The 26,025-nt window shown below is 39.1% G+C and overlaps 1 protein-coding gene across 7 annotated transcripts in view; it reads right to left on the reverse strand.

Annotated features, from left to right (window-relative positions):
• Window positions 1–15,020: 15,020 nt before the first annotated feature.
• Window positions 15,021–26,025, reverse strand: part of LOC148021057 (uncharacterized) — a 73,827-nt gene continuing 62,822 nt past the window's right edge. For 2 of the 7 annotated variants that reach the window (XM_087698905.1, XM_087698907.1), the window contains exons 8-14: window positions 18,430–18,512; window positions 18,092–18,308; window positions 17,792–17,919; window positions 17,613–17,687; window positions 17,223–17,343; window positions 16,321–16,436; window positions 15,027–15,717 (exon numbers count right to left, since the gene is read on the reverse strand). In XM_087698905.1, coding sequence (XP_087555031.1) covers window positions 16,321–16,436; window positions 17,223–17,343; window positions 17,613–17,687; window positions 17,792–17,919; window positions 18,092–18,308; window positions 18,430–18,512 — 740 coding nt within the window. In that variant the 3' untranslated portion in view covers window positions 15,027–15,717. Of the gene's footprint in view, window positions 15,718–16,320; window positions 16,437–17,222; window positions 17,344–17,612; window positions 17,688–17,791; window positions 17,920–18,091; window positions 18,309–18,429; window positions 18,513–26,025 lie in introns of those variants that run through there. The other 5 variants (XM_087698910.1, XM_087698908.1, XM_087698906.1 and 2 more) reach the window with 4 other exon arrangements.

Genomic DNA, 26,025 nt, shown 5'->3' on the forward strand with positions numbered 1-26,025 from the left:
CATGGATTTATATAGCTCACCCAACTCATGCCAATCATCTTGATCCATGTCTTCCGGCTTTACACTCTTGGTTTTCAAAGGCCTAACCTATTTCTTTTGAACTAGGACTTCCCATACTTGCATCTTCCAATAGGTAAAATTAGTGCCATCAAGCCTTTCAATATTGAAAGTAGCACTATCATTTGAAGAATCAACCATAATGATAGTATACCAATGCAAAATCCAAGAGAATGAGCTATTGTAAATGACTACAAATTAGCCCAAAAAACTCAACCAAACCAAGGGTAAAATAGAAGGGAATACCAAAGTAGAAAGTTGTCCACTAATTGCAGACAATAGATTGGCAAAGTAAAATGTTTGCTCTCCAAGTCAATGCGGAAAATTGTAATTATAGCCCTATTGTAATAAATGCAATAGTATGACTAAGACCACCATGGGTAAGTAATCGTAAAATACCAAGCTCCCACTACCATAGATATTGGGGTAACAACCGAGATATGTAAAAGCAAGTAGCAGTGAATAGGCATACAACCGGTACTTATATTTGTCATAAACTCAAGGGAGTTAGTAACCAATACATTCCATAGGCGTAGACATCGTATATGTAAGAGATCTCAAGATCAAGCGTAGAGATATATCAAATACACAACTCACTAAGTAGAGAGTAATGAAGCTCAATACATAGCTAAGAAGAATGTATACATCATTGAATCTTGCTAACAAAGATAAGTGCCAATATCCAAAGCATATAAGTCAAATAAACCCATTAGTAGGTGTAACTACATCTAAAGATATCCAAGAGAGTAGGTATGTAAGGCAAGAGTCCCACTGTCTCTATAAATCAAGCTCAACTTCGTAGAAAACCCAACAGTCTAATGCAATGTATCCAAGTAAAGACAAATATCTTAGAAGTGCATCCACTAAAGCATATTTGGAGTGTGAAACAACAGTGCAAGGCTCAATACATCAAGTACATGACATCAGGATGACCACAGACATCACTTGATACATTTGGGAGCATAAAACCCATATAAGTTTTCAAACCCGTAATGTCAATCATTGAAGCATCTGAAGCATATATAGACAAAGTTGCATGTTAGGCTTTAGGCACTGTATGTTGGAATATATAAAAAATATAAAAATATCATTGTATCTTAGTTTTTGGTTGATTTCTCGATACAACATTATATATTTTCTACACTGCTTAAAGCAATATAGTCTATTCCTATAATATAAGGTAGTTTAGCTCTATTATGCACTCTGCATAGATTTGGGGTTGAAACGCTTTGGTGATCCTACCATGATCTTGCCATTGTCATCCTAAACCTCTTGGTGTGAAGCTTTGTGAAAAATGACTTTGTTTTATGGATGAAAAATGAATTTGCTATATGTAGTTCAAAGGGTTTTTTGTGTGTATACCCTGACATTGTTTCTCTGCATCTTTGGTTTTAAACATGGGCAAAAACAACTTTGTTTGATGGCAAAAACTCAAAATTTCCATATGAAGCAATGATATATTTCAAACAGTAAGATGATGCATTTTTATCATTGCTGCCCTCCTATATCTTTGATTTTATAACTTAATTAGAAATGTCTCTGTTTAATGCTAGAAATATGATTTTTTTGGTCACAACTTGCAGTAGTAACAATTGTCTGAAGCAGGATGATGCAGTTCACAGGGTTGATTTTACATTTCTTCTTGTATAATAGACAATTACTTTGTTATTTTGTCTAGCAACATGCCTTAGGAATTGAAGAAACCATTCATAAAGCAATAACAACAAGAGTTTCAAAAGATTGTAGGAGGAGAGAATGAAGATTTTCAACCTTGGATGAAAATAGAGACATGTTGTTCACATAAATATTTCAAAATGCAAGCACTATTGTAGGAATATCCTCTCTATGTAGCAAACTCTGGCTAAATCTACTAAGAAAGAGGAAGCAATATCTTTTGCTTGCTATAGGAAGCCTATGTAGGATTAACAAGAGAGCATTCGTGTTTCATTTTCAGTTTTGAAGTTTAAAATTTCAATATGATTAACCACAATGGGTAAATCAAAGGAGAATAAAAGAGGTGCAAAGTTTGTTTTTAGTTTGGACATACTTCAAACAATTGTTCTTATATTCATGGGTCTTGTGAAGAAGGAAAATCATGCAAGTATTTTTACATGTTTGATTTATGTAATGAGTTTGATGGTATTCGCAAGAGGTTTTTAGTAATAGCAAAGAAGGGTTCAAGTTCGAAGATGGATAAAGCATGGGAGAAGTTGGATTCTTTTGAGGATATTCTTCATGATGCTTATGAATGGCATGCTAATCATGAAGGTAAGAAATTCAAGTCTTGTTCAAGTGTTAAGCATGTTAGGAGATTGCTTATAGTGGTTGAAAAGCTCAAGGAAAGATATGAAGATACTTTAGATTCCGAATCAAAATCTGATTCAAGTTCAAGTGATGATGATGATGATGCTTGGTGCTCTTTACTCATGGTCTTGCCAAAGATTGAGGTAAAGGGAGCGAGAGAGGACAAGAGCCAAAGAAGCCAAGAATCCTTGAGTGCCCTAAATCCAACATCAAAACTTGCCAATGAGAGAGTGGATCATCACACACTTCACATCAATAATCTCAATGTAGTTTCCATATTTTGGTATTTTTCAAATTGCCATAATCAATCTCCAATTAGCTTTAATTAAGAAGAAAATAAGCCAAAACTTATGAACAATGAAGGTGATCGATTGGTGATCAAGAACATTAGTTATGTATTCAAGATTGGTGATGTTGTTATGGATGATAAGTTTGAGGATTATGATTTTTGCAATGAGGATATCATTGTGGATGATTTTCTTAGCTCTCTTATTGATGTTAAGGAAGATAATGCAACAACTAAGTTGGATTTCGATGAAGGAACTTTGTAAGAACTTAAAGAAGTGCCACTACTCTAGTGCAAAATGCACCATCTTTGGAAGAGAGAGAGAGAGAGAGATTGAAAAAGAAAGAGTGAGAGAGCTCTTGTAATGTGCAAAGGTTCATTGTGGATTCATCTTCTAATTTCCATCCTTCTATCCCTCTTTTCGAACTTCCATCTTCCTATCCCCCAAAGACATGTCAAGATTGCAAAGCCTTCTTCCACAAATGAGTGCAAGCTACAAGCTGCTAATAATATTCACGTGAGCTCTTGCCCTAAATTATATATCTGCCACCTCATTAAAATAGTTCATGATGTTATACTTATATGGAATTATGCAGATAAATTGATTTGCCCAAGAAACATTTGAAAATTTAGTTAGGATCTCATACCTAACATTTAAAATCAAAACTTGCCAACTACTATTTTAATTCTAATATTAAAAATAGTATATTGTGCTAATCCTAATAATCAAAATATGGTTATGACTATCCATGTAGGTTTCTAGCATCACAATAATATTTTATTTATTAACTTGGCTCAATGTTATCTCAAAAAACAAATTCATCTACATGGAAGTAACTATAACAATTCATGCAATACTATTTGTTTGCTAAAGGTCGCATAGATTATTGAGTTAGAAAATTATTAGTAAGGTTAAATAATTTAAAAATAGGCATGATATAGAGATATTTAAACTTTTATTTCATAATAGGGTAGATATTAAAATTTTTCTTTATTTTATTTTATGTTAATTGTAGCGATGTGCAACAATCTAACAATTTTATATCAAGCCTTAATATCAAAAGGTCACGCACACGCACACATTTATATAGCTGATTACATCCTCCAAAAATAAGTCACATAAATAAATCTTCACAACTAAACATATATGTATTTATATATATAAATATGCATATATATATATATATATATATAAAATATAGGTTTCACCAAAAAGTTTTTAAATATATCAATATAAATATTACATGGATACTAAGGAACCATATTTTGAAATAATTAATTGGACCTTCTATAAATGGAAGAGTTATTAAATAATAGTTTTATCTTTTAGCTCTATTTTTCAAATTAAGTCATTTATTTTATTGGGTCTTGTTTGAAATTCTTTAAAGTCATTGACAAAAGTTTTTTTTTTAAAATTAGAAACCATGAAAATTTCCCTCCCCTCCCCTCTCAAAAACATCAATGTACCGCTTCTTTGGAAAAAATTTTAATCCATGACTCTAGCACAAAAATGAGTTGCATCAAAGGTTTGAGGATTTTGATTTTTGGAAATAGGACAAATTGACAATTACTAAGAATTTGCTAGTTACTTTGGAGTTTTGTAATTTAGAATATAAATTGTATTGTTATTAGATGCTCAGTGGTTTCAAAATTTGTTTTCCCTATTGTGAGAAAACTTTCTTTGTCTTGGAAAGATTGCATGGTAATTTATTTTTCCATTAGATATGGTTGTGATTTCCACCAAAAATTGTAATGACAATCTAAGCCTATAGAAGCCAAATGGGGATAATGGCAAAATGGCTCCCCTAGGATTTCTCCATTGGGACTCTTCATCGAGAGTTGTTATAAACCACCTAACTTCCCAACTCCATTGATTAGGTAGAAGGTCTCTTGTATAAGTAAGTTCCCCCTTATGTGGGATGAGAACTAGCGGGGCTCTAGTCAAGTGTGATAATCTCATGCCCAATCCTTGAATGGGGGTCTAAACTTATAGGATCCCGATGTGACATAAAATTGGAAGGCTCAAGATCTACAAGGTAGGGTGGTAACCTAATTTTGTGTTGCAACTCTTTGGAGCAGACATGATGTAAATATTGCAATAAATTAAAGTGACTTGCTTGCAAATGAATGCTTTCGTGTACATGTCTAAGAACATGTTTAAATGAACCCCATGTAAAGGTTAATTAAGAAATTTATTTTTATATGTCCCAACATCATGATTAGTATACTTATTTAAGAAACTAAAGTATGCCACAATTTTATCTAAGGAAATTGTGTGGATAGACTCCCCAATGGGCATGACCTTGGCTGTTGGTGGGTGAACTCTGTTAGTTGGGTGGCTTCTCACAAAAAATTGGTCTACATCCATGTTAGATGTGACCATCCTAGGGTTGAGTCTTAGAACTAGGATAGTATCGTTTTGGGGACCAGTGTAGTGCTCAACTCCCCCTCGTTCCTTACTTCTATTGAACCAAGTGCAGTGCTTGTTCGCCTTGAGTCTTCAATGGGTTTCACAGTACTGACCCATCTTAGCTCAATGCTAGAATATTGTTAGAGACCTTAGTCATGTCTTTAGGAACTCACCGATCAATCCTTGTGGGATGAGGTCATAACGCTTCACTTGCAATGTAGACCTAGGGAATCCCTAGTCATTGGAATCTGAACATTCACAGTAACTTGGGTAATGATGGTAGGGATTATTTCCCTAGATGACTACCAAATGTCCCATCCTTGGATAAGGGGTCGGGTATGTCTCGTGTTCGTCAATACCTACTATGCACATTGTAGCTTTGTTTATTTGCACTTTGTGAGGAAAGGTTTTTATCAAGTATTAGTGGGCTTTCAAGTTGAGAGGACTAGGATTCTCTCACTTGTAATGAAGATTCAAAGATAATCTAGTACATAGCTTGCGTTTAGTCAATGGCTTTCTCTTAAGATGAGATTTTGCTATTGGAATGCCCTATATGGGTGTCCTGCAGTGTTGGGCCCCTAGAGGTGCTTGAGATTCCAGATAGAGAGTGCTTACCATGGTATGCATAATTAAGTTCTCAAGCTTCCCTAAACTTTGCTATATATACAAACAATCTCACCATTTTGCCCAATCTTGTCCTCAAAAGTAAAAAAAGTGAGCAAAACATTTTTGCTATTGATCAAAAGGCTATGCATGAGGGAGAAAATATGCAAAGAGAAGGCATATTCATTCAATAACATGCATGAAAAAATCCTAGCAAACTCAAATAGACTAGCAAATTCAAGGGTAAAAGATCTAACTATTCAAGCAAATGAATACAAAGGAAAGCAAGTTGTCAATTCAAGGATGAAAGCTCCAATTGTTTAGGTAAAGGAGTTCAAACGAAAGAAGGTGGTGAATAGTGATGGTAGAGCTTTACAACTTGTGGATTCAAAAAAAGATAAGGTGGTTAAAGGAGAAAATAGAGGGATGGGTAAAGATAAGGTAGAAAAATCAAAGTCAATTAACAAATTGGACAGGGCATACATGCATTTGCAAATGTGTATCCTTATTATGAATAACCAAACTCCTAATCTATTTGTTAAAATGAAATAGCATCTAACCATATATCAATCCTTGGAATGTTAGGTGGCTCTATTCCAAATATTGTCCCAATTAGAGCTTTGTCTTTGTTGAGAAGATGTAAACTTGGCACAACAAGAATTCAAGAAACTTAGGAGTAGAGGATAGACTAGAAGTAGATTTACCTAGCTCCTACATCCTTTGTAACTTTGCCATGGGTAGTGGTACTCAGAGAAAAATTGAGTGATCATTGTTGATTAAGGATGAAGATGGAGTTGTGTTGGGGATGGTACTATGTCATAAAGTTCTTTGGCTTTGGGTTCATGTTTTGTAGACTGATGAAAGTACATTTTGCTCATGCATCAACAATATTTCGATCAATGGGTATACATTTTGCTCATGCATCAACAAATATTTCGATCAATGGTGGGTATGCTTTAAGCAAGTTTGAACTTGAAAGGAGTATTAAGAAAGCTTTCCCCTTGGAACCCTTATTATTTTCATTGATAAAGCACCACAACTATGTAATATTGATTGTGCTATCAAGAGGGGAATCATCAAGCCTCTCCCAATGTCGGATGGGCAATATTGTTGTTCCTATCATGGGGATGCATGCACAATATAAGCTTAAATGAGATCACAAAAGGAAAAATGATTCATTATTTAGGCTTTCTTATCAATGTGGACATCTCCATGGAGCAATGTGTTGAATGGTTTAGGAAGAAGATGTGTTCAAAGATCAAAAGTAAGCTGGGTCCCACTTTTGGCCTTTCAAGTAGATTAGTATTGTTGAAATCTATCCTCTCCCCTATGCTTTTGTTGCAATAACCTTGCCATTTACAATTGCACAATGGAATAAAATTGAAATCTTGTTTAAGAATTGCTTATGAAGCTATGGAGAGGGCAGATGCTAGCATATGATTCCATGGGATTGGATCACCTCACTAGTATTTGAAAGTGGAGTAGGTCTAGAACCTATTAGGGAGAAATCCATGCAATTGACATTTTCTAGAATCAAGAGCATATTCAAGGGTTAGCCTTAAACCAATATATTGGTGCATTAGATTGTTGCTAATAAAGCATTTATTAAGGTTTGAAATTGCTATAAATGGCATGAAATCATTGCTACTGATTCAGATAAAATAAAAACTAAGCAATCTCAAGCTACATGATAGCTTATCAATGCTTGGAAGGAAGTTATTCCAAAGCTAAATTCAAAGGAAGCTTATGATGTTGCAAAGTAGACCACATGGTGAATCTAGTGTCTCAAATCTTAGATATAAGCAATTGAATTAAACATAAAAGAATTTAAATAAGTTAGCAAATTTATATAGAACAAGAGAAAAACATATTATAGGGCCTAATCTCCCCATAGCAAAGCTATGATTTGCCATCCACCATTATGGAATATTGATTTACATAACTATTTGCATTTATATCATATATCTAATTGCAAAGAAAATACAAATATAAATCAAAATACAAAGTTTTGTGTCTCAAAAGATTTCACGTAGCTTGCTATAATTATTACCGATGAGCTACACTATTATAGTAGAGTGATAGGCATTTGGTCGTGCATTTGGCTAGATAATACCATGAATTTATTGCATTTTCTTATACGAGGGGCATTTTGGATCATATGTTCAGCCACATAATGCCCTCACCTATAAGAGGTTTTAATAAAAAAAGTTGTACTATTTTTGCATTTTTAACTTTTGACATGTAATTTATGTTACATTACGAATGACAATGTTGCATGAATGGTAAAAAATTAATAGAGCTTATACAATCTAACACCAAACATAAAATGTAATGATACTTTTTCCACGAAAATAACAAATTCCAAGATCAATTAACTCATTGTTAGCATATTTGTTACCTTGTAGTCTTTATCACACTATATCCACGTGAGGTAAAACACTAGATTTTGATTCTTTTTCACTCACACACACACACACACACAGACACACACACACACACACACACACACACACACACACACACACACACACACACACACACACACACACACACACACACACACACACACACACACACACACACACACACACACACACACACACACACACACACACACACACACACACACACACACACACACACACACACACACACACACACACACACACACACACACACACACACACACACACACACACACACACACACACACACACACACACACACACACACACACACACACACACACACACACACACACACACACACACACACACACACACACACACACACACACACACGTGTCTCTTTACGTATACACTCTCTCATCTCGCACATCTCTTTCTTGTCTTAAATTTCATATAAATTGTTCTTACTAAAAATAGTTAGTTTTGTCCAAGACAATAATATCAACACATTTATAATGGTCACCTTCCTTCGTTGCTATATCTTGCATTAACTAATGTTTATGTAAATTCCCAATTCATGTATATACCTTGATTCTTAATAATGTTTACACTAATACCTTGCGGCTCTCACAACCTTCATTAGATAAAATAATTGTAACATCCTTATCTTTAACTTTCCTAGGAAAATCAACTCGTATATTAGCACACACTCTCGCTCTATCTTCTCAATACTAATTGCTATAGTTAATCTATCCTTATATGTAGTACCACAAATGATATTAATTTCCACACGTGAGCACATCTCTTCCTTATCTTATCCTAATTGTGATAACGCTTGCACATATATTTGATACCTTAGTAACGAACCTCTATTACCTTATAATGTTAATACTCACAATTTCCCTATACTTCTCGCATAAACAAAATAGGCCTATGTACTACAAACTTTACAATAATCCCAACCTTTTTATTCTATTCGTGGTGTTACCATATGTAACCCATCCCTCCCTCCTCCTAGCCTTTTTTGTTTTTTTTTTGGCCTTGGGTACTTTGTACTCCATGTCCCCTCTTTATCACCTCAATTATCCTATCTGGCCAAAAGTACTCTTAAATAACCCCCCCTTTTTTCCCATTTTGCCACATTTTTTTAAAATGCAATAATGTATTAAGATTAAGATAATGGTAAATGTACATCCTCCTAGGAGTAGGCCAAGGCAAAGAACCTTTTGTTCAACAAAACTAGAGGTGTGGAATTACATTAGTTTAGTTAGCTAAAGGCCTTGCAAGCTATCTTATTGGTATGGGCTCTAGGCCTTAGCACCTTGAAAATGCTCTTGAGCTCTAACAAGCATTTCTTTGTCAGGCTGTCTACATCAAACCTAGTAGCTCCTCCCACTTTATGCAAGGTTGCATTCCTCATTCTCCATACTTCTTGTAGCATGATTGCCCAGATCTCACAGCCCACATATGCCAAGATTTGTGCGTCATAGGCCCCTGATTGCCTAGTAGAGCTTGTTTCATTGTTATGGTGCAATGAAATCCCATCTAGAACATCTTCCTCTCTATTTTTTTGTATGCAACCCTTACTGGTTGGCACTCCTAGAATAAGTGTGTTATATCTTCCTCCTTCCTCCTACACAACAAGCACATGGAGCTCACTCCTTTAAATCTCCCCAATTTGTTCTTTGTTGGCAGCTTCTTGAAAAGCACTCTCCATGGGGTTAGGTTAATATGTGGGACATGGTAGATTTAAATATGTTTTTAACCCTCCTCTTCCATGCCAGAGTGTCATTGGGAAATCTACTTCCCTAGTTATCCTTTAACTTCAATAATAGCTCCACGCTTCTTCCTTCAAAGCTAGGATGGCTTGCTGGTTTGCTTGACCACTCCCCCTCCAGGGTTTGCCAAAACTTGAGTGGTGAGTCCTCAATTAGGGTTAATGATGTGAGCCAATTTGGCAAGTTTTTCTTTTCACTAATTCAGTATCAAGATGATCACATCTTCGAATGCTGCAGGTTGCATCAAGCAGGAGTCTTCCCTGCCGTCTCCTTGCCATTCAGCTCAAGCAAAGGTCTCCTTCCATCCCTTCTGAGCTTGGAGGTTGTAAGCGGCTCTAGACCCCATCCTGCCGCCCTTGTCGTTGGCAGGAGTAATCTGGCTCCATCCCAGCGCGTGCCACCTCCTGATCTGCTCGCGATAGCTCCAGAGAAATGCTCGGGATAGTCTCTCTACATGATTCTAGTTAGCCTTGCTGAAGGGGAAGATGGCTCGCTCTCAACTCTCGGGTTTTCCTGTATAATAAGGGACCCGCCTCGCTCATCTTCCTCCCCTTCTTCACTAATCAGCACTCCACTTAACTTCCTGCCTACTACTGATCATCATGCCGCTTCCTGCACTCCCAAAACTTCTACTGCCTTCATTCCTCTATTCCGCTGTCTTTTTCCTCCACCAACCCCTGGTTCATGTGTACCACCTCTCTCCAGCTCGTAACGCCAACTTCCTGCGCTCCCTACTCAGTACTACCGCTTGCTCCATTCCTGATCCCCGCCATCTCCTTCCACCACCAACCACCTGGTTGCGTTCCCCTTCTCTCTCTCTAGCAACGCTCATACACGTAGTGTTTGCTAACTTCTAGTCTTATTATATTTCAAGGTTTTCCTCTTTAATTTTTTAAAATAAAAAAACTTCATATTGAGAAAAAAATCTCTCAATCCTAACCCTATATTGATATATCCTTTCTTGGGATTTCACAAAAAATAACTTTTTTACAATAGTATAATAATAATATCATAATCCACCATCCCTTGCATCATAAATTTCCTTCTTTCCAAAGCACCTACTCTCAAAAAGTTATACTAGCCAATTATAAATGCCCCTCTTTTTTTCACCTATATAAAGGGAACCCCACGAGGCATCTTACTCCCCATGATACATTTGCAATAGTTTAACAACAAGTGGCAAGTAGTGTTTCTACTCATGGATGTCAATAAGGTAAAAAGCCATATGAGTGGACATGGACAACAACTAGGTGGGTCTAACGCTTGTAATACTCAATAGAAGTCATGGTTGTTCCTTTCTTCTCTTGTATGGATGTAAATGCTATACTTCACCTCTGTTCATATTGTAGTACATCATTATTGGATCTATATTCATTGTAAAATGTTGCAAGTTTAAAACTTCATTTTTCAATAGATTTTTTTTGTAGGACTATCCTTTTGTTGTTGTTGAGTTTATTATTGGGCCTAATATAATTTTAATCTCCTCTTTTTCCCTTTAGTACCTAAATTTTTCATTGTTACGAATGCTCATTTTAAAATCCTATGTTTATGCTTTTGGTGGTAACACACTCATGTGGGAGAGTGTAACTTGTAGCTCATCCTCTAACTTGCAATATGAGTTACTTCCTTATTACTGCCCCCTTCTATCTTTGTACAAGCAATACTTTGCCACATCAACTTTGTGGAGCTACATTGAACAATTATTAACAATGATTTCATTGATCACCAAATACTTATTGATCTAGAACGGCTTTTGTTATTGCACATGGACACTTCTAATTGGTTAAAAATCTAACTCATTGCTCTCTCCAGCTTAGGAAGTGCAATTTCTAAATTGAAACTTTTTGCTGACAACCTAAACAATCTTATCAAAGAAGATGAAAGAAATCACAACCAATAGATGGAATCCTTCAAAGGTATTGTCCACAAACTTTTCTCTCACACTAATATAATGTTTATGGATGAAAACCCTAGACCAAGGAAATCTATGGAGGTTTTCACCCCTTCTCTTTACTGAACCTACCTTGAGGAAGGATCTTATCCCCTTGGAGTTCTTTGAATCTGATGTCAAAATTTTCAATGCCACCTGGGATACTCCTAAATGGCTTAAAGGTAGTGACCAAGACTCTTATGTTGATGCCTTCATCCCTCCTAGGCTCCTTGAACTCTCTCTCAACTCTTATAGAAAATAGCATTGGGCTTATGGGGTGTTCACCCTCACATCTCCTATCCCAATAGAAATGTGGCTCTTGTTACTTTGGAGAAGATGATGTTCTTAATGCACCTAAGTACCATGTTGGATTGAAGGGGCATCATCTCTTTCAAAGACTACTATATTAAATGGGCCTTTAACAATGGGTCTATTTGAGGTTGGTAGATGTTGCTCACCCTATGGTGTATGTATACCTACCAAATCCACCAAGCCTAATGAAGGCAAGCATGACTTCAAGTTTCTATAGAGTCTATTCAACTATCTAAGACATTTTATTAAATGTTGCTGTGATTTTGTTGGTCACAAATCTGAAAGCAAAAACAACTCAATATCATATATCACTTGATCATGTAATTTGGATTGTCATGCACAATATTGACTAGGTTTTCCTAGAAAAATCCCTTCGACGCTCCATGATACTCTTTTTTAAATGGCTTTCCACATAGGCACATGGCCCTCTTAAGGCCTCCTTGGTTTTTTCATACTTTTGAGAAATGGTGCTTATTATGGCAAATAAGAACATTATGTTCAATAATGGTCCTCAAAGCATTCTTGACAAAATCAAAGGTGAACGGGCTAGACGTATTGAAAGATGCTTATGCAACAACAAAGTTTCTAATCCTATAAATAGTAGCTCTATGCAAAGAACTCACAAGCTTTCTCCCATGGTAGCTAATGACCACCACAAGGTCACTATAAGCCTAAAAGCTTTGGCTCAAGGAGCATAATCAATTTTGCTCATTGTTCCAACAATAGTCTCAACACTTTGACTGCAATTCAATGGCTAAACACTTGTTGTTTGACTATAGATTACTCTTATCTAGTATCATTGTTGTAAGGAATTATTTCTATCAAGTCTCATGTTAAGACCCTTCACATTTCATCTTGTAATGGCTTACTAGGTTTAGATAAAGCCAAAAAGCTACTCTAAAGAAATCTTCTACTTACTAAATTAGCCACTCCCCCCAAATGTTTTTGATGATCTCATCCTTGGATGGATATTTTTCCCATCCCTTAAAGGATTCATATACAAACCCGTGGCATAAAATATCTCATTTCAAAGAAAAGAAGGGAGTTATCAAAGTAATCAAACTTGAGCACCCTAATAGATATTAAGGATAGAGTTCCAGATACTACCACGAAATATGGTAAGGTTAGGTATATTGATCAAAAGGAGATCATCCTAGTACCAAAAATATGGTAAGGCTAGGTATATTGATCAAAAGGAGATCATCCTAGTACCAAAAGGGTTGGATAAAGTTTTTAAGAATGTCATACATATTAAGTATATTAATCTCAAAACGACATCATCATATCTATTAAGAGAGCCAAGGTTTTATAGAAGTTGTATTCAAAGCCAGCCAAAAAGTGATTGTACCATAATGGTGAGCAAATGAAGCCCATAAGAATACCTTTATTTTGTCTTTTAATGGTAACATCCACTATGATAAATGCATTGTTAATGATCCAAGAATTGAGATATATGCAATCTTCAAGGGAAAGTGAAAGATCCTTAGAAGTTTTTTTGTTAGTCCAAATCCAAGCCTTCTTGAAAAGAGAAGAAACTTTTTTTATTGTGACTAAAAGGCCACTTGATAATAATAATTGTGGTAAGGCCTAACTTACCATCATATGGAATATTTTTCATAACATTTCTTGATGTCTAATGAAAAGGCACTAAGTATTTTATTCAAAAGTTTAATAAACACATGTTCACTAGAATCAAACATTGAAAATGATTGGATATTAAGTCCAAATAAAAGGGCTATTTTCTTATTGAGTTCAACACATGGACCCATTAGTTCGACCTTGCAAGAAGAAAGAACTTTGGAAGACTTATGAATTATTGTGAATAGATATAGTTAGACACATTTGTAATCCATCTAATGTTAACTTTTGTGAGCTTTGTAAATACACCATTAAGAAGGGTACATTTTCAAAAGAGTAAGCCTTATCTAAATTAAGATAGGGAAGTGATACATGTAGCTTTTCACAAATTGAGTAGCATAGAGAATGTGTTATTGTTAGACTCCTGATAATTAGTGTAACTAGCAGAGGTCAATGCTACTTTTAATTTTTGAGTTATATACAAGGAACAACCTTTTAGATAGCAACTTGTATTAAGCTTTAGAATATACAATAATTTGTCAAATCCAATAATTAAATAGTCACATGCCTCTTCAAGATTATTAGAAGATTATAACCTCTAAAAGACATGATTTAACACTTTAGGCATGAGCAACCTAATACTTTGATTAGTAATAATGGTAAGCTCCACAGTACCAACATGTCGTGAGTCTTTAAAGTAGAAACTATTATAATAGGAATTGCAATCATAGGAAGATCGGGTGCAAGTCTTCCCTACCCCACCAGGACCAAGTGGAGTGCCCTTGTGAAGGGTTGCAACCAAGCATTCACCCCAAGGAACATCTTGCAATTTGTGGCGCATTTTGTGATGTTGTTCCCTACTCTGCTTGCCCCATTCTCAACTCTACTCAACCTCCTTTGTGATTCCCCATGGCATTGGTGGTATTCACCTCCTTGACCAAGTATTGGCCCTCATTTTGCAAGGAAAGGTCCTCAAGAAACCACAATTCCTAAACAATTCTTATTAGTCTCTAAAGAGCCAAACCTAGTCTATTGAAGGAAAACCATGAGACCCACAACTCTAGGGCTCAACAACATGAATATATTGATCCACTAGTAATGGCCAAAGCTTTGAGAGAACCATCCTCACAAGCAAAAGAGACTATTATCTTCTTGAATATGGAACTCTCTTGTGCTAATAGTCCAAACCTTATAAAACCACGATAAAGCAAAAAAATTCCCCTTCACTCACAATAGGTACCTACATCAACCAAGCAATCGCCCATAGCGAAGCACTTGTTGATGGAATGGATGCATGTTGATGGGATACTGAAAGTGGAGAAAGACTTGTGTATAAAGCTTTCGTTGAAATGTTCTTCTAGATTAGATAAGAACTACACATCCCCTTTGCTTTGGGTCTAAATCATGCTTGAAGATTTCAAAAGTTACAGATGCATTGCCACATGGACTAGCGCTCTAGATCATAATAGTCATTACATTCAAAGCAACAAGCTGCAATAATATGTGGTCTACTAGTGTCAAGTGATTTGTGTTACCATGGTAGCTTACCACTCTATTGTACTAGTAGAAAATGACGAATTAAAAAATATAGAACCTAAGTGTGGGCTAAGTCCATAGCTCTCTCTCTCTCTCTCTCTCTCTCTCTCTCTCTCTCTCTCTCTCATATGCATTGCTTGCATGCATGCATTGATCAATAGGCCCTACACTAACAGTGATAATGATGGTGTCTACGATTTGTATGTAAACTTGCAAGGCATAGTTAAAAGTTTTAACTCCATTCAAATTATTCATTTGACATGATTAATAAAAACATTGTTGCTTGCAAGTTGCTCATCAGCGGGGAGAATCTTTATCGTTGGTGGCATCATTCACGCACGAGGTTGTGATCACGTAGAATGTTCAGCCACTCTGTATGAAGTGGTCCACCAGTCTGCACCATTGTGCAGCTTGAGTAGCTCTTGTATCTTGGGGGATTATATAGGGAACAGCACCCTCAGGTTGGGGTAGCATACACCGGTGTGATACGCTTATTTGCTGGAAGTTGGAATACTCTGCAGAAGAATTTGCAAAATCATAAGAATGTGGCACTCCTTTGAAGTAGGGATGAAGTGTAAAATGAAATTCTACTTTGTGTGTGTGCTCACTACTAAGATTTTCTGGTTCAAAAGAGGGGTTGGGGATCAGTCATATCCTAGGTGTAGATTGCATTCTGAGACACCTGCTCATGTTTTCTAGAAATGTGCTAGGATCTGGAGGCTTTGTTGCTGACATGCTATGGAAAGCTTTTGGATGCAAGATCTTCCCCCACACAGTAGGTTCTGGGGATTTCAATGTCTTGGATAAAGATCTTTTTGTGGTTCTTCAATTTTGTAAGGGAATTGTTTTGCTCAAATTTGAAACCAAAGAGACAAACGATAGTTTGTTTGAGATCAGGATTATCAAGCTTAGGGTTCATCTCTTTTGGTTCTAGGATCTGGTTGCCAAGCTGAAAATTCTGAAGAGGGGAAATGTGAAAAGAAATTGCTCAGAGTTTAGTTCTGGCCCTGTTATTTGGTTGTAGTTTCTTATGTGTATTTGTGGTATAGGAGTCGGTGGTAATGTGAAAGAGTGACTGATATGTCTCAACTTTAAAAAAGAAGGTATGAAGCCTTTACCTAGCTCACTGTTAGACCGGATTTTCTCGCTAAGTTTGAAAACACTTGACCCCTGTGCTCAAAGTTCTGAAACTCGTCAAAGCTTGCACAACCAGGACTCAACACTATGGCATCCCCTGCTTGTCAAACACACATAAAAAACAGTCTAAATAATCTCCCTGCTTGTCAAACACACATAAAAGACAGCTCCACGTCCGAGTTGGCCGCCTGGTATTTATGTTAAAGGGAGAGAGAGAAGCCTGGCTACTTTAAGAATCAAACAGGTAACACACCATCAGATCATTATACTACACCCCAGCCTCTCTTTCTTGTGGTCTATCCCACTCGCATTCTGGACAAGAATCCACCAATATTACCACACAACAGTTTCGTTACCAGCAAGTGTGATACCTACAGCCTTTTTTCTGAAAATGTGGAGAGTCTTTTCAAGGGCTTGCTAAATTCCAGAACTTTAATGGAGAGAAGAGTAAGGTTTTGACTCTGTTCTTCATGGGTCCTTATATGAACAGTCGAATACATGGTCCCCAGGTTTTTAGCTATACATTGGTTTAGTCAATGCCACTTTGCCAAGGGGCTGCTCTAGCATGGCAAAGAGAATGTACTAGAAAGAGAGGGCCTTCCAAAGTCCCAGAGTTCAAAATGAACCCAAGGTTACTTCCACCAACTACAACTCATTCCAAACAGACAGCTTCGTCATTCATGAAGGCCCTCCCTCACCATTTTTATTCTTGGTTTATGTGCAAGACTAGCAACAGTAGACCCTCCCTTACCTTCCGAGACCAATATTACTTATCTTTGTGTCAGTCCTAAAATTCTTATGTTACACACAAGCACCAACTATGCAATATGACATCCTCAATTTCTTGCCATACAACACACACACACAGACACATTGATCTTACCGTGTTGAGCAATGGATTTTGCAAAATCTACTGCCTCAGATAAATCTTTGCTCAGTAGACAAGGTATTCTCAAGCCTGCTTTTACAAGATCTTCATGTATCTTCCTTCCAGACACTCCAAACTACCCATGGAGAACACAAAACAGCCCAGACTAACAAAAAAATTAGCTCCAGCACTAATGCCCACTTCCATAATTGTTCTTCAAATTATAATCAGATGGTCATAACACTCTTGAGCACAAAACCCCAAATAATCAGGTGTAAAGAGAAGGAATGGAAAACCAAAAAGAACGCAAAAAAAAAAGTCCCAGCAGGAATTTCCTGAAACATAAGAAAGAGACCTGTAAAATACTTGAGAAAATCTTTGCATATGATAATAATAAATAATTACCGTAATCACAGCTCTGTGACTTCGCAGAACTTCAACAAGATTTTTGAACCCAATATCTCCACCTTCATTCAAAATCTAACACAAGAATCATGACACAGCTTCACTTGATCTGATACAGTACTGAAAAGCACAAAACACTCTTCTACCATAACTCAAAAAGTAGTGAAAAAGTAACACACTTTTGCCAAACCTCCAAGAAGCACCACACAATGCTGCTTGCTGAGGCCCTTCAAGCCTGCATAAGTGGCCTCAACATTTGTCGCTTTGCTGTCATTTATCCAAACAATACCATGTTTGTCCTGGAAGACTGCGAACAATCAATGTCACCACATTTTCTTTCTTTCTGAAACTGGTGAAAACTTCTTATAGAACTTTTGCCACGCTTATAAAATAGTAACACAGTTTGAACTACCATATTACCACCCAAAAACACCACTAATGGACATTTAAAAAATCAAATGTAAAATATGATATCTGACCAACTTGCATGCGATGAGGAGGTGGCTTCAGCATTGGAATTGCAGATTGAATATTGCCTTCATTGAGCCCTACATCAATTCCCAGTGCCAACAAGGCAGCAGTTCCAGCATTGTGCGCATTATGACTACCAAACACCTTTAAAGCCTTTAGATCTAGACATGCCCCTTGGGATGTGGTGGGGACATGAATCATTGCACAAGTTTCTGTTTCATCCAGCTTCACCAAAACCTCAGTCAGTTCATTATCCTTGTAACAGAAAATTTGATTGATGTGCTTGAGTTGATTTAATGTCGTGCACATATCTATAAAGAGAACAACATACCTACTTGCACAGTACCTGCACACCTGGAAGGTCCCCAAGCCAAGCTCTTGTCCCATGACCTCCTGCTTGAAAAGCCAAGTCTTCCAGCAGTTTGTCCTCTGTCCTTGTGCATGCAAGAGAATTAGTCAGCAGGAAATCATGAAATCAGCATTGCTAGGTTATTATGCCGAAACAGTAAGTTGGAAAAGTCCACTCATTGTGGTTCAAACCCATCTCATTATGCATAGGGCTTACTGAATGCTGAAAATTCATACTCACGCATCATCAAAATTCCAGAGCAACTTAACAACTTTATTCTGATAGATAAGATGGTCTAATGAAACAGGTTAATCTAGGAGCATACTGGAAGAGGGCTGGCTTTATCAATTTCTAAGACTGCACCTTACCATAGGAGTCATGAACACCTTGCAGGAACGCTAATCACTCAGGATATCCAACATGCTTTGTTCATGATTAGTTTCAGTCACAGAAGGCCCCCTTCCATTCCCAGATGACCAAGAGATTCAGCTGGCTATTGGGACTATTTGCATTCTCTGAGTAACAAACATGTACAAATACAAGATGGTCTAATAAAACAGGTTAATCTAGGAGCATACTGGAAGAGGACTGGCTTTATCATTTTCTAAGACTGCACCTTACCATAGGAATAATGAACACCCTGCAGGAACACTAATCACTCAGGATATCCAACATGTTTTGCTCATGATTAGTTTCAGCAACAGAAGGTCCCCCTTCCATTCCCAGATGACCAAGAGATTCAGCTGGCTATTGGGACTATTTACATTTTCTGAGTAACAAACATATACAAATACTTGGATGTCTCCATCCACAGCTGACCTGTTTTGGAATCAGAAAGCTGTTGCGATTTTAGTTACACCACCTTGTCGGATTTCACATTGTTGGGCAGGAGCTCAGCACCACACACAGATGGCTGGCTGAATGAACAATAGATGATGGAGGAGTGGAGTGAGGGGCCAGGCTACCTATACACAGGCAAACCGAAGCTACAACTAGTATATTAGCTGGCTATGCCCAAAATATGGGTGCCCGAGTCAGCCTGCCCAATTGACAAAATCTCCACCGTGCTAGAAATGAAATGCACTGTCACCTCCACCTAAAGTGTCTGAGACTGATAGAATGATAGACAAACATTGTGTTAGAACTCCAAATGTACTGATCTGACTCTGACTCACTCACATGCAGGAGATGACTAGACATGACACACATGGCAGATAACGCCCCTGCTGGATGTGGCAAAACGCCAAAGAAGATGGAATGGATCGAAGGGCCGCAGGAGAAGTGCCACTACCAATGAAGTTGGTTGATGATGATTGCCAGCCAAGGAGTAAGGCCCCCTCTCCAAATGAAAGCCTCATCTAGTGGGAGGCCATCATAGACCAAGGGAGTGGAGAGGCCTCCAATTGATCACTCTAAAATTGTCTAGTCAAGAATGGGGGAACCATGCCTCTGACCCACAAAAAAGGATAGTGAGGAGCTATTGAAGGTGCCATAACCTACCAAAGGAGGACACCAAAGACCAAGGGCCATGGGATAGGCATGCAAGTGGCAAGGAATGGTGGCTCGACGAGACAAGAAGAAACTATTGCAAGATCAAAAGGCCCATAGAAGATTGCAAGCCCTAAACGATCTCCTCACAACCCTAGGAATCCTCCTTTGAAACACAAAGGGCCATGGAATCCATAGCTGCATCACCAAGATCTTCCTCCTCCAAAAGGGATGGGGGTTAGAAGAGAACCACCAAAGAAGATGGTGGGAGATGGAATAGAACTTATGGGATGGATGGTGTACAAATGGGCACACATGCAACAAGAGAAAACTACCGCAAAGGGCCCTTCACACACGAAGGGAAATGGAGCCTGCATGGCCTCCTCTCTTACCAACATGTCGCAAGAATGGCTCCTCAGGAAGAGTCCTCACAAATAAAGCCTACTCAATGAAGACAACCTGGGTATCAAGTTTTGAAAGGCAATGAACAAAGATGAGATTGAAGCCCAAGTTGGAATATAGGGCTTCCAAGATAGAGCTCGAAGATGAATGGTTGTGCAATAGAGGCAAGGTGCTAACACCACAAATAGGCACAAAAGTAATGTCACCAACACTAGTTATACCCTCCTAAGTATGAAGATCCTAGGGCCCATCTCCTGAAGGAATCATATGACGTGATGCACCACTATCAATGAGCCAAGGCCTCTTAGAATACAAGACAACCAAAGAAGGCTCCTCCAATTGATGGGTGTGAAGGAATACAAATAGCACATGTATAAGTAGAGGTAGAGGGAGCCTCCAATGTAGCTCCATCCTTCGCTCCCAAACAAAGGTGAGAATGTTTCTTTCAACACTTCTCCTCATGGTGTGAGGTCTTCCAATAGTTCAGACAGGATATCTCGGCTGAAGTTGTTCACCATTTTCTTCTACCTTTGGTGCTCGCTTCTCCACATCCATCGTAGATTTTTACTATTTCCAGCCATCTCCGCATTGCTGGTCAACCAATCGGCTGCTCTCTACATTAGATCTTTGCACTTGCTGCTCTTCATCGCTGGAAAACTTTTGTTTCAGCTAGATTTGCAGCTGCCCGCAGTTGATAATAGCCTAGACAGCTGCATTTTGTGTGAAGAAATACTCTTATGCAGAAACATACATGAAAGCATACGAACAAGTATAAACTCAAAAAAACACAATTAGGGTTAGGGTAACATATAGACAATGAACATAGTGGAAATCTAAATGAATGACTGAATACTAAATGTACCATGCTCATGCAGCAAGCAAACCATATAGGAATGAAAACTGTACGCCGAACTTGTGTCTTGAGGACTAAGGTAGAGATGCTGTGTGGGAGAGTGTGTTGTACTCCTGACGAATCTCAAAACGCAGCAAGGCAGCCTCCAAATGTTAGGCAGCAACAAACACAGCAATGTGTGCTGCCGGATTAGGCGATGGAGAGAGAGAACAGCAAATGTAGATTTGTTGATGATGTGGATTGTCAGGAGGCAGTAAAAACTGGTCAAACGCAGCAACAATTATGGGATGGACTGCAAGGCAGCAACTGGACTGGTCAAACACAGTCTACCTGGGAGTGTAGACAGCAAATGCAGCCTGTGATCAAGTAGCCAAGCTTTCTAGACAAGGGCTAATAGCTAGCAACAACAAACATGGCTGAAAAACTACGTGGGAGGTTGGAAACAAGCGCCTAATGGATGTGGACAGCAACGGGCAGCTTCAGCTAAGATGTCCTCCACGAATGGGGTGTGGGCAATGAAGCTAGAGGGCTTGAAACCTGCCAAACCGAGATTGGACTGAATGGAGGGCTGTTAGAGCTGGTTAGCTGATCATTCCCTAGATAGGAGCAGCAATTATAACAGCTGGTTAGCAAGTGTCAAGTGCAAGAGGCATGCCATGTGGCAATTGACATGGCACAAGCAATCAGACAGCAGTTTGTAGCAGTTGGACGGGCTGCATTTAATGCAGTCAGACAACGTTATTTGTTGTGTTTTTCTCGGCCCATTTATAGGCCGTGGTTTAAGCAGTCTTGATCAGTTGTTTTCCACAAATTTCAGGCTGCAAACCATGGAGACTGCTCTCAGGGCTGACAAAGACTAAGATCTTCAAGGTGGAGACATACATAGATATTCTCTTTGCACCTATGTATATTTCTGCATTCCTATACAGCATTCTTCATTACAGATTTCTGTGTATCACTCGCTCTCTCTCTCTCTCTCTCTCTCTCTCTCTCTCTCTCTCTCTCTCTCTCTCTGTGTTCACCCTTTGTCCTAGTCATTTGCTTCCGCATTGCCTCACTCTTACATGATATTAGAGCATTGAAGGACTAACCTAGGGTGAGGCCCATCTGAAGAGGAGATTTCAGCACGACACAAGACTATGTTTTCAGCGTTGAAAGTGCGAGCACGAGGGCTGCGCATCAAAACAAGGCTGAGGCAAGTGTAGACGTGCGAGAAAGGAGAAGATTTGCTGAAGCTACAACTCGTTTTTGCTGTTAGAGAAGGAAGAGGGCTGCGTTTTGGGCTTTCAAGTGTAGATTTTACATTTTCATCGCCTCTAGCAGGTGGAGGAGGAGCGAGATAAGCAATCAAGAGCCCTAGAAGGCTGTATTTCCACAATCAAAGGGGGCTTCTTTTTGTGTTTTTTGCAGGCATTGTAGGTAAAGGTGTCTTTTGAGGCCGAGACCGAGTTTCAAGCAATCATGGACCGGAAGGTGCCCATCTTACTGGCTCTTCCATCAAATCAAAAGCTTGATGGCGAGAATTACCACATCTGGCGGGTCATGATGCTTGCCATTCTGGAGTCATATGATTTGGTGGAGCTTGTTACAGAGGCTATTCATCGTCCTTCTTCGCAAGACAAGTTCAAACTCTCTTCCAGTGATACTTATGTTACGTTGTAGGTGTGTTGGCCAAGTTCATGAGTGAACCCGGGATGGTGCATTGATAGGCTGCTCAGAGGATTTTGCGGTTCCTACGAGGGACTCCTGATCTTGGGATCTATTATCTTTCTGATACCGGTGTTATAGCCTTGGTATTTACATGTTGGAGTGATTCTGATCGAGCTAGTGATGCAGATCATCGAAGGTCCCTTGGCCTTCTATCATGTCCAAGATCTGAGAGGGGTGTTAGAGCTGCTTAGACAATCATTCCCTGGATAGGAGCAGCAAATACAGCAATTGGTTAGCAAGCGACAGGTGCAAGAGACGTGCCACATCGCAGATGACGTGGCGCAAGCAATCGAACAGCAGCTGGTTAGCAGGCGATAGGTGCAGAAGACGTGCCACATGGCAACTCACGTGACGCAAGCAGTCAGACAACAGTCTACAGTAGTCACCTACATTTGATGCAACCAACCTGCATTATTTTTTGTGTTTTTCCCGGCCTATTTATAGGCCCTAATTTTAGCAGACTTGATCAGTTGTTTTTCGCAAATTTCATGCTACAAACTGTGGAGACTGCTCTCAAGGCTGACAAAGACTGAAATCTTCGAGGTGGAGGCATACGCAGATATTCTCTCTGTACTTGTGTATATTTCTACATTCCTATACAACATTCTTCTTTGCAGATTCTCTCTCTCTCTCTCTCTCTCTCTCTCTCTCTCTCTCTCTCTTTTTTCGTAAAAGGTCATTGTATTAATTACGAAAAAAGAGTACAAGTTTTCATGATTACAAGATACACGAGGGCTCTAAGCCAACGTGTAAGATCCCAGTACTAAGCCACACAAAAGTTACACAAGTGATGGCAAAGACCCAAAGGAAATTGCCATATGCCAGGTAAGCAAATCCTCCCGAGGGAGCAAGTCGGAGTGCCGAATGAGATCTATCTGCCAATGCAAGAGACCTTTAAGCCAGGCAATGTGTTTCGGTACATTAGAGGCCGAATCAAAAAGAAAGGCATTCCGAGTGGTCCAATTGTGCCAGCATCCCCAGAATCTGAAGAAGTGAAACAAGATCTTCATATGCAACTGTGGCGGCGTGGGGTATTTTGGTCGCACAAAAACCCAATCGAAAGGGGTTAGCAAGGACCCCACCACTATATGCCAAACCTGTGACAAGAGCGACCAGATCCTCTTGGCCAGCGGGCAAGAAATAAATCGATGGCGGGCCGATTCCACAGTAGTGGTACAGAAGAAACAATTGCTATTCGAGATTCGACGCTTGGAAAGGGCCGAGGCAAGAGGAAGACCACCAATCATCACCCGCCAAAGAAAGACCTTGCATTTGAATGGTGTCTTATTCAACCAGCCCTCCATCACCGTTGCCTTCCACCATGACTGAGATTTCCGCAAACCCCATACAGAATTAGCTTTAACACCCAGCTATTGATGATCTTTCATCAGAAGATGATACACGTGATTAGCAGAGGCCTTTTCCAAACTCAACCAACCTGTAAGGTCCCAGTCCTGCCAAGGACGATCCACCGCAAGGGCAAGAGAAGGTTGCCTCGCCTGAAGTACAAGCAAAAGCTGCTCCCATAAGTCATGATATCCACGCGGGATTCTGAAAAGTCTCCTGGCCGTACGAAACGATGCGAAGACATGACGACTGGCAAGGGTAGCATCCGCAACTGAAGTCACCCCCAGACGGGCCATGCGGTTAAATTTTGGTCGAAGCTCATGTTTGTCTTCCCACAAAAGTAATCTTGAGACTGCCAACAATTCCAGTTGGAAGGAGTTAGCATGCAATCGGTCCTCCGCTGGATGTCAACTCGCCTTTTGGAGCACCACTTTCCAGGAGCCGACCAAATGCAATAATAGAGAAGAGGCGGGGCTGGAAAACCGAGAGTCTGCATTAAGGACATGCCACCAAGAGCCCCGAATTTGTGTATTGTCATGTCGAAGTTCGCTGTCCTCCAAAAAATAACGGGCTATAATGGTCCAGAGGTGATGATCCATGCACATAGCGCGAGAAAGTGACCAACGAAGTGCCAGCATATGAGATTCAGCATCCAAAATAGCCCCACCACCCAAGCGTTTGGGGGTACATGTATGTGACCACGAAATCCACGAAATACCTGCGTGCAAAGAATCCTTCTTCCATAACATGAAACGAATCGGGCGAGTGAGAACCTTCAAAGTAGTAGGAGTCCAGGGCAGCAATGGCAAGAAATATGTGAGCATTGGTAGCATAATTGTTTGCGCCACTTTGAGGCGGACATGAAAGGGCCACGCTTGCAACTTCCAATACATAAACTTAGCTGCCAGTTTCTGTGAAATCCACTCCAGTAGCTGCTTTGGCCAAACATCAACACCCAATGGGTACCCAAGATGCCGGACAATGGAGCCACGGGGAACAACCTGACCTTGCCAGCCCAATGACTGTAAATCCGACTCCGTGCAGCTGAGAATGGCTGATTTGAAGGCATTGATGCGAAGACCCGAAGCCTAACCAAAGAGTGTCCAAACATCTAATGCCTTGCGAATGTTGTCATTGTCTGCACGCAAAATCATAAAGCTATCATCAGCCAAAGATTGGCTAATGAAGTGCTGCCCCAAAGGAAGAGACAATCCGGCCAGCTAATCAGAAGCTGCCATTGAAGATAACATTGAAAGAATCGGGTGAGTCGCCAGGGCAAAGAAGAGAGGACTCAAAGGGCAACCCTGTCTCACCGAGCGTGCAAGAACAAATGGCTCTGTAACCCCACCATTGAGCATAACACGCGAAGAAGCCTCAGTACTAATGGTGTAGATCAATCGGGACATTCGCGCACCAAAACCCCATAGCAAACATAAGTTCAACAATGGAGAGAGAGAGAGAGAGAGTCAGAGATAGTCAATTCTATCAAAACTGTATGACTGTATGTGAGAGATTGAGAGAGAGAACTATGAAGATATTGAAGATGAATAATATGTGATTGATTTCCATTCAAAGATGGTGTATTCCCTTGTGTTCTTTGTTCTATTGATGGATTTTGTGAAGATGTTGGAGAATATGGTTGATTCTATCAAATCCGTGGGAGATATCTACTATGATCATGTATGAAGAATTGCTGTTTTCTTTGTTTTAATGATCAAAAGAATGAAATAAAAAGACCAATCTAAATAGTCAAAGGCCTTTTCCAGATCCAACTGAATCAATACCACTTCCTG

Source organism: Lygodium microphyllum, chromosome 18, assembly GCF_053477565.2.
Source record: "Lygodium microphyllum isolate KBCC chromosome 18, Lygodium_microphyllum_v1.1.10, whole genome shotgun sequence".
Classification (NCBI taxonomy): domain Eukaryota; kingdom Viridiplantae; phylum Streptophyta; class Polypodiopsida; order Schizaeales; family Lygodiaceae; genus Lygodium; species Lygodium microphyllum.